This window comes from Varroa jacobsoni, unplaced genomic scaffold (assembly GCF_002532875.2).
Source record: "Varroa jacobsoni isolate VJ856 unplaced genomic scaffold, vjacob_1.0 scaffold_88, whole genome shotgun sequence".
NCBI lineage: Eukaryota > Metazoa > Arthropoda > Arachnida > Mesostigmata > Varroidae > Varroa > Varroa jacobsoni.
Genome location: NW_019212990.1, coordinates 18,847 through 27,720, shown reverse-complemented (window position 1 = coordinate 27,720; position 8,874 = coordinate 18,847). Strand labels below are relative to the sequence as shown.

The window sequence follows — 8,874 nt, the reverse complement described above, 5'->3', positions numbered from 1 at the left end:
AATGACCAACTAGTTACATGTTGCATCTGGCAAAATGCGTCTAGTAATTTCTAATAAAATAGCATCAAAGCCGTTAGTACTTACTTGGGTCTCACATATGGTTGGCATCTCCAAATGGCCAAGGGTCGAAGGCCGCATTGCTTCTCCCAGCCCGACAGTTCCCTACGATCAAAAGCTCCTTCATATTTCTCTTCCAGCGCTTTAATGACAATTATAAAATCGTCTACTGTGTCTGCTTTCGCTATTTTTTCCCGTAGATAATAATTGTCCGGATGTTGAATGCTGATTATTGAATATAAGAACGCGAAAATTTTTTTATTGCTATTTTGAGTAGGTCCTCAGGACCGATCATAAAATCTACATAATTTAAATAATTTCTTTTGGTATTTTCTTCAGCCGATTGGATAACTATGGTTGGCATATTTTTAGAGGATATTTCTAGTATAATTAAAGGTAGTACACTGAGTCACGGCTCTCCATACATTCGGGTACTAATTAACGAATAAAGCTGCAAACTGTAAATTAATTATTTAACATACGCATGATGCAAAATTTTAAAGATGTGACCCCGCATAAATGAGAACGGACACGGATGCTCCTTAGTGATTTCAAGATATTCTCGAGCCATTTTCCAGATAGGCGGATTTTCGGAGGTGAAGAGGGCGGGATTATGCAACTGACCTTCGGCAGACATTACACCATCAACTCCTGTATATTCAATACACCGCTGTACGTCTTCGAAGAACTGAATATTACCGTTAGCGAATACAGGGATTGGTATATTCGCTCTGAAGTAAACAAGAGACAAGCAAAAAGTCAGGTTTCTTGCTATTTGTTTAATTGCGTGTATCAGCGTTACAGAGACAAATGCTTGTTTCGATGGTTATTGATTGTAATAAGCGGAAAACGGGCAAGACAGTTTGAGAGAAATATATCAGTAAAGTGAGTTTGACGCTATAATGATTGAGGGTATCCATTTAAGGATACATACAATTATTCAACTATATTTCATTATATTCTAGCCAATTAAAAGCTGAACATACTTAACATCTTTAATGTATGACCAATCCGCGATGCCTGTCAGCCTGCCCTTCATTTCTCGTGTTCGTCCATGTACGGTGAGCATCGAGCAACCAGCTTTTACAAGGGTACGCGCATACTCTATAGTACGTTTCCGATCATCAAACCGGCGAATCTTGCACGTTATTGGCAAATTTGGGAGTTCTTGATGCACCTTCGAGACTGCAAAGTTAAGGAAAATAGCAATTGCGTGCAAATTATTTTTAGGAATGGTAAATCACTGTGAGTCAACATTGATTTAATGCTAACTCTGAGAACAGCTGTTGTGACGAGAAAAATACATAAGTGTGCCAATTAATATATATAAAAATGAATTAATTTTTCGAAAATATCAATTACAGACATTTATGGTCCACTAAGGATCTTGTAAGAATAGACGGTTATTGAATAAAGCCATAGAGTGAACGTCTGCTCTTTGCGGAAACGCTGTGACATTAGATAAAGATGGCGGTACGTTACGATCACTTAGGTCCAAGCTAGGTAGATCATATTCTACCACAAGTTTTCATAATTTTCTGCTGGCAGTCCGGAGTAAAGTTTTGAATGTTCCAAACACTGGCACATTGAGAGCTTATATTCATTGTGAAAACTGAAAGGGTACTGTAATAATATACACACAGCTTCCTAGCGTTGACTGAATTGCATCGAAGTCTATGTAACTATGTAACTTAGCAAAGAGTGACAAAGATGACGACTCACTGAAATGCGATGCAGTTCTTAACGATATCATTTAGTCTCGACAACACCCTATGGCGAATACGTCACACTTTTCATCAAATGAGAATCCCACAAAGATACGATACTTCAATTTAGTTATATCTACGCAACTGTTAGACGCATTTATCGCCGCTACGCTGAATTGTTGTCTAAAGCAAGATAGTTCTTCCAAGTTATTTGTTAATTAGCAATTTATAGCATCCTATTTCATATATGCCAAACACATAGCAGCCCATATAACTACAATATTATCCTGAGCAGAATATTCATATAAGTTAGTGTAATTTAGTTTCAATTCAACAAGCATTTTATAAAATACCAAAAAGAGATACTGAGGTACCTCGATCCAACTTTTTGAAATCTGCTTAGAAAAAATCTAGAAATTTAAGTAGAAACATATTCGTCCTAGAAATCCTGAAAGTTTGATACTATTTGTCAACAAAGTTCTTTTCACTGGAAAAACTCAATGGTCGTATAACCTCATCATTACCGATATCAACCAGACTCACGCTAAATTACTGTGATCTATTATTTATCTATCAGCTTTGATGTAATGATACCTAAGATCGCATCCTGACGAAAAACACAGAACATTTAATTTAGATAACGAGGAGTTTCCCTTTTTGTAATATAAGTCTAAAATTTACATAACAGTAATTAGTATATTGAAATTTCAGATATTTCGAAAAGCAATGTCTCGTGGTGGATATTCCTAGAGAATAAATAATTATTTTCTCATTTATAAGCGATCATAATGTCTGTGCAATTGTTAGAGAAACGTATTATTAGAACTACCCATTAAAGCGACAAGGTCCCATTCGTCCTGCAAGAAAGCGCCATAGTGGCCCGCACGTGCTATAGCCTGTGGACATCCAAGGTTAAGGTCCACGGCATCGCATTGCCCTTCTACAAGCCTACATGCTGCCAGCAGTATCTCAGGATCGTTTGCACAAAACTGAAACACGAAAAGGAACGCACATACCGCAAATCATTTATTCGCTGATTACCAAATCATTTCGTCATTAGTATAGTTATTATGCAAGAGAGTAAAAATGCGATTAACAGCGGAAAAAGGGAACTATCGTTCTACCTGCACAATGAGGGGACGATCCTGCTCGCACGTTTTAAAATTCTCCTTTCGGTACTTAGGATCGTTCACGAACGTGTTAGCGTGAAACATTGGTGTGTAACAAAGTTGAGCGCCATAGCGCCGGCTTAGAAGTCGCCAAGCCAGTTCACTTGCGTCGACCATAGGCGCGACCAGATACCGTGGTCGACCCAACTTCTCATAAAGTTCCCACCCCGGATGACGTTCAGCATGACTGCCAACCTTATTCGAAGACATTGCTAACTGAGATCTACCCTTTTAAACAAACTGGCCAGTTTCATAAATCTGAAAAAGATGTGTAACAATGTAATTCCCCGAACTCCTTTGATATAATAACTATGTATTATTTTGAAAAGCTATTTGTTTAGCTTCTTAGCTAAAGTTTAATGAGATTTTTATATGGCTTACCACTACAGAAGACGTCGAGAAGCTTTACATATATTTATAGCTGTGACAAATGATCAAGCAAAGCTTTTGTGACTTGGACTTCTTTTTTTTTAAACTTTCGCCTTTTTTAATTTCATAATTTTTTTCTTTAACGACGACTTAGGTAATCTGGATTATTCTCTACGCATAAAATGATGAACCCACCTTTTATAAATATAAAAAGTCTGTTGCAATAATCTGAATGAAATGAGAAAAATACAAGCTTAATAAAAACATCATATAACACACGTACTTGAATCCAAAAAAAATAATAAATGTGCCCCTTCCTACACCATTAGGTTTATTTAATAATCAGTTATAATCATCACATAAATAGAGAAATTCGGAGTATTGAAATATATGGAAAGTCACTCTTTCCAAATGCCCTCGTCAGCCTTAAAAGGTTTTACTATATGTCACATGTAGGAGTTTATGAACACCGTATTGAAATACATACGTAATACCTGAACACACCAACAGCTGATCATTTAATCTCTCGGCTATGCGAATCTATTTGTTATACCAATTACACTTACAGTTAACTTTAAGTCGTTTACAGCCTGTAACAATGGCTCACGTATCATTACAAGCAACTACTGAGTAATCACGTTCTATCTTTATGTCCAAGTGCTGTCGTAACAACATAACCAAGATTCATATCCAATCGTTCGATTTCTTCGAGTGATCACCAAGAGCTCCACGTGCTTGATAAATCGAGAAACCCTCTCTCACTGAGACACAACAATGCTTGAAGCAGACGCTTGCCGAATACACGTAGAGCAGTAGCTGACGGCTCACTACTCTTACCTCAGTAAAAGCTATGTTGTGGCGTCATCTTTTTTATTTCGAGTTGAACAAATTGTCGTCACCAAACTTCCGAGGCGGCTTCAGAAAGCCAAGCTCATTTTCGCTCAATTTATTACTCTAGAAGGAACTTATAAATTGGGATGACATTGAGTCTTACCGTGGAGAACAAGTAATTGCTTCAAGCTTCACTGTTTATTCCAACATTGGTCCTTAAATCATTTGCCGCTTACGTGTTGTACCGTTCAAGATAAATCTATATTAGAACGCGAAGTGTTTTAATGAGTAAAGCATGAAGTGCTATACAGATATCAGGTTTTGTTACTGGATCAACGTTGCTTGCTTAATGTAAATTGAAATTGTGCTCCCATGCGGTCCAAATCCAAAAAACGCAATTGGTTATAATGAGCTGTTTATTTCTTGGCAATTTTTTTGGTTAATTGTTTAACTGCACGCGGAATCTCCTTTTGCATATATATATAATGAAACATTGAAATCGAATGACTTTCAGCGCTAGCTATTATGTATTGCTTAGCGGATAGTGGAAAACCACAGTTTAGTACTGATGTTTGTTTCAGTACACATCCTACCTATTATTTATCGATGCGCGCACCCTATATATACGCATAAAGGGTTCAATGATTTAGTAAAAATTTAAATCTCTATGTATATATACCAGATCGAAGGCAATGTTACGATTGTCAGAGTTTTTGTAAAGTACTATGCTCATGAAGCTTTCATGGAAGCCAGGAAACGAAATTAACAATGATTTTGATTTACAAATTACATTTAAAATGTTGATGCCTAATTTAAAGACTAGTAATATAGAATTCTGGGTCAGCACGAGTATAGACTTTGAATGTCTAGAATCGCATTCGGACTGCTTTCGTTATGGCGAACCTCTAGAGCTTGACAGGCGCTATGCTCCTCGCATTTAGATTTTTTTGAAAACAAGAGTTAGTAAATAACAATTATTTACTCGCAAGTATCAATTATGAGAGGAGGCAGAGCAGGCGAGTATATGTATGCGCGAAGGAGCCGCGATCTGTAGGCGTCGCCAAGTCAAACCGTTTCAAAAGTTGGGCGAGCGCTTAAGCAATTGTATCAGTTACAGGGATAGACTTCTGACTGGCAGATTTGTGTGTACTTCTTTAAACAAGATTTTCGCTTGTGGTTTTGTTTTAATAACGACGAGTTCTGTGCGCGCTATTTTAGATGTTCAGCGCGTACATCCAGTAAGCAATGGCAAACCCTCTCGACGTTCTAGTGAGTGTCATCCACCTTAGCCTGTTAAATGTTGTATCTACGATCTAACGGACAACCAACTGATTGTACTTTTAGACTTTTTAGACTTCGTGAACTAAAGGATTAGTCTGAACTTATATTACTTATGATTTGTGCCATAAGTATACTCACAGCGAAATAATCTTGCTTCCCTTCGTTTGTATGTGACAGTTGTGACTAGAGGAAAGCCGTTGCTTGCGCTTACTCAAAAATGATTAACTGTTTGTTGCCGACAGCTGTAACACAACGGGAATTTTGTTGAGTGTTAATGAGAGCAGTCAATAAACGAGCATCTATAAACCAATAGAATTAATTGCGGCTATATTCGGTGTATATATATATATATATTTATATAGTCAACATACTCTAATAAGAAGAACCTTCGGAAGCTTTGATTCATCACCTTATTGCACAGAATTCAAAGACCTAGATGTCTACCAGATTAATATTTTTCACTGATAAATTCGGACAGAATTAGGAAGATTTGATGACAAAAGTAAAAAAGAAGCTCCCAAGGTATACGTAATTTCTATTAAATATGATAGCCATATGATCGACGATTATTTATATAGCAATGCTCTCTTAACTACGATATCCTTAAGAATATTAATTGGGAATAAGGTCGTAGTGATAACGTTAAAAAATCCGGCTAGTGCAAATAATGAGTAACTCTTGGTATATGGTATAAAAAAACTTTGATATATAATATTGGATAAAAACTTAGAAGAATGTAAGGCTCATGAGCAATATGTATTATAGAAAGAAAGGTTTATTGCTTGTTTTAAATTATGTAGTCCTTTAAAGGTTAAGTTCTAGAGTTTCTTTGTAGTTTTTTTGTAGATTAAATGGGGAAATTGCGTAATAACAAAATTTTTATGGTGAGCTTTGTTCTATAGACCTGTTTGTTTTATAGACAAAGTAAACATTTTGGATTTTAATGGTATTAGTTAAGATTAGTAGTAGCTAAATTGTCAAATGCCATCGACGCAGGTTACAATATAATTAGTTCTTAACTGTTTCTTTGCTAAATTTCAGCTCAATTTATATGGAGTCAACGTCAAATCGGTCCGTCATCTTCGCGGCGGCGTCAGACTTTTAGAATTATTCTCTATGTGAGTGCTTATTAATAGCAAGACTTAAGGAAGATTTCAATTGCAGCTAACCACTAATCACGTAACCATTTCAATACTAACCACGCAACTTTGTGTATTAGTTTATTTAGAATTAGATTAGTATATTAGAAAAACCGATGGAATTGTGATTTAAAGCAATACATGTTGTGCTTTATTATTATTGGTGTAGTGAACCAACAAGTTCGCCGAACGAAAATTGGAATCAGCTGCGTGATGTGCTTCGGTCCTATTTCCCGCAACTCGACACTTCGTTGAACATCAACAAGTGCTGCCATGGAGAACTGTTTGAGCTATCCGTAGCTTCAGCACTGTCGGTGGGAGCGCTAATAGCTCAGGACTTTTCGAAGAGTTCCACTTCACCAGAGCACGAGTTGAGCGGCCGTCTTAAGCTTCTGTGTGACTATAGAGGACCCGAGGTACGTAGATACAAAAACTTCGCGCTTGAAGAGTACAGGAAGTCGAAATCTGTTTTCAATCTAGACCACGAAATTTTAGAACAGTGCTTGAAATTAATCAGCGTTTTGTTCATGGTGCTGTCACTTCGTAGGTGGACGCGATAAAGGACTTCTGCGAAGTTGTGTGCACGGGCGAACGTGTAGCTGCTAAGGTGCGTGAAATCGTTGCGGCATGGATGGAATCAGCAATAGCGGCCGGTTCAACGATGTTTGTGGGAGGCCTCACTTGTGGAAGCACTCCTGACCTACTGTCTGTGTCTGCGTGTTCGTCGGCTAGTTCATCCTCCTCTTGCGTTTTAGCTCTTCGGCCACCGGCTTCACCCCTGCACGCGCTACGGACTCCGGAAAATCACCAGAGAGTACGCGATAAATACTCCCAAGATGTAAGAACTTGTATCCAACACTGAACCACATCGGACTAAACACATCTAATCGATACGATAGCATATTTGGAACAATTTTATTTAAAATTCCAAGGCGTCATAACTAAGGTAGTCATACATTTGACTTGAGTTTTGATCTATTAGTTATTTACTGCCATATTAGAATACATAGTGTAATTTATCATGATGCATCCAACTCAGGTCTATTTGTTTGTATTTACAGAGCGAGCAAGATAAGGAACTGGTTCGTTTTAACATCACATGTTTATTAAGTCTAATATGTGGAACAAATGGTTACTGTACATAAGGAACATGTAGACTTTGCTAATCCGCTGTACGAAGCCGTGTGCATAAACATTTCATGCCTCCTTTGAACCATACTGTTTTAGTACCCTTGAACCATTTTAAAGCCTATAATTAGGTGCATAAGTAGGATCTTTGGGCGGTGTTCATCCAGCCAGTTGGAGAAAGTAATCGTTTTATCCTTTCTGTACAATCGGCAGATCATCAAACTTCGCCGTGAGCTCTTAGTCATGCAAGATCGTTATGAACACCTGGAGGCGGATTCCAAACTCCAGATTGATGCAAAGGAGAACCAGATTCGGCAGCTGCAAGCTCGACTAAAGATTCTGCGAGAAATGATGGATCAAGAACAATCAAAGGAAAATCGATTTCCTGGGGGCCAAGAGGGTGTTTTAGCAGATAGTGATTCGGTCACAATGTCAAGACTCAAGGTTGCTCAAAAAACGGTAGAGCAGCTGAAATCGTACGAGCAGAAATTTTTCGATGAAAAAGCCCGAGCTGAAGAGCTCGAAACGAAAATACTTCACGGCGAAAAGAAATTAAAGGAGTGCAAGGCTCAAATACAAACATTGGAGCTTCTGATTAACGAACGTGATGAGGAACTGTTGGAAGCGACGGACAAAATTGTGGAGCTGCAGTCGCGGCTCGAAGATGAACGTCTGCAACGGTCCTTTTCTAGGTTAGTAGATTGGTAACCACTTTTTTGTTCGGTTCTTGTTCGGAAATCGGTTCCCTTGTGAATTCGACTAATGCTGAATGCGTCCGGTGCGGCTAACTGGTATAAAAGACGTCGTGTCAAACCTAAATAGAAAAACACAGGTTATTTATATTGTTTTAAGTAAATACGTGTTGTGTACATGTGCTTGAAAGCAAGGAATTTTCTGACATATTAGTAAATAATTGAGTGCATCTAATATGTACTATTGGATACAGACAAAGGAACCGCTCGGAAGACACTTTGGATAATGTGTCCGGTGAGAATATGGGTGAAGCTGTTGAAGCAGTACTCGTTGAAGATCATAAAAAAGTCATCATTGACCTGCAAGAAAGACTGAAGATAACTGAAGAGAATCTTAAAATAAAGGAACAAGATCTAGCCGATGCCACTTTGAATGCCAACATGAAGCAGGAGCAGATTGAGTCTCAAGAAGCGCTTATTGCGTCCCTGCGCGGTATGTAAT

General features: G+C 37.9%; 2 protein-coding genes across 4 annotated transcripts in view; one reads left to right on the top strand and one right to left on the bottom strand.

Moving 5' to 3' along the window:
- Positions 1–4,044, bottom strand: part of Dus1 (Dihydrouridine synthase 1) — a 6,143-nt gene extending 2,099 nt beyond the window's left edge. Inside the window, exons 1-6 of one of the 3 annotated variants that reach the window (XM_022839318.2) lie at positions 3,868–4,044; positions 2,888–3,190; positions 2,593–2,752; positions 1,044–1,242; positions 540–788; positions 85–282 (exon numbers count right to left, since the gene is read on the bottom strand). In XM_022839318.2, coding sequence (XP_022695053.1) covers positions 85–282; positions 540–788; positions 1,044–1,242; positions 2,593–2,752; positions 2,888–3,142 — 1,061 coding nt within the window. In that variant the 5' untranslated portion in view covers positions 3,143–3,190; positions 3,868–4,044. Of the gene's footprint in view, positions 1–84; positions 283–539; positions 789–1,043; positions 1,243–2,592; positions 2,753–2,887; positions 3,191–3,788; positions 3,808–3,867 lie in introns of those variants that run through there. The other 2 variants (XM_022839325.2, XM_086969849.1) reach the window with 2 other exon arrangements.
- Positions 4,045–5,187: 1,143 nt separating this feature from the next.
- Positions 5,188–8,874, top strand: part of LOC111263864 (uncharacterized) — a 13,305-nt gene continuing 9,618 nt past the window's right edge. Inside the window, exons 1-6 of the mRNA XM_022839305.2 lie at positions 5,188–5,401; positions 6,455–6,531; positions 6,722–6,968; positions 7,100–7,390; positions 7,894–8,372; positions 8,627–8,865. Coding sequence (XP_022695040.1) covers positions 5,378–5,401; positions 6,455–6,531; positions 6,722–6,968; positions 7,100–7,390; positions 7,894–8,372; positions 8,627–8,865 — 1,357 coding nt within the window. The 5' untranslated portion in view covers positions 5,188–5,377. The remainder of the gene's footprint in view (positions 5,402–6,454; positions 6,532–6,721; positions 6,969–7,099; positions 7,391–7,893; positions 8,373–8,626; positions 8,866–8,874) is intronic.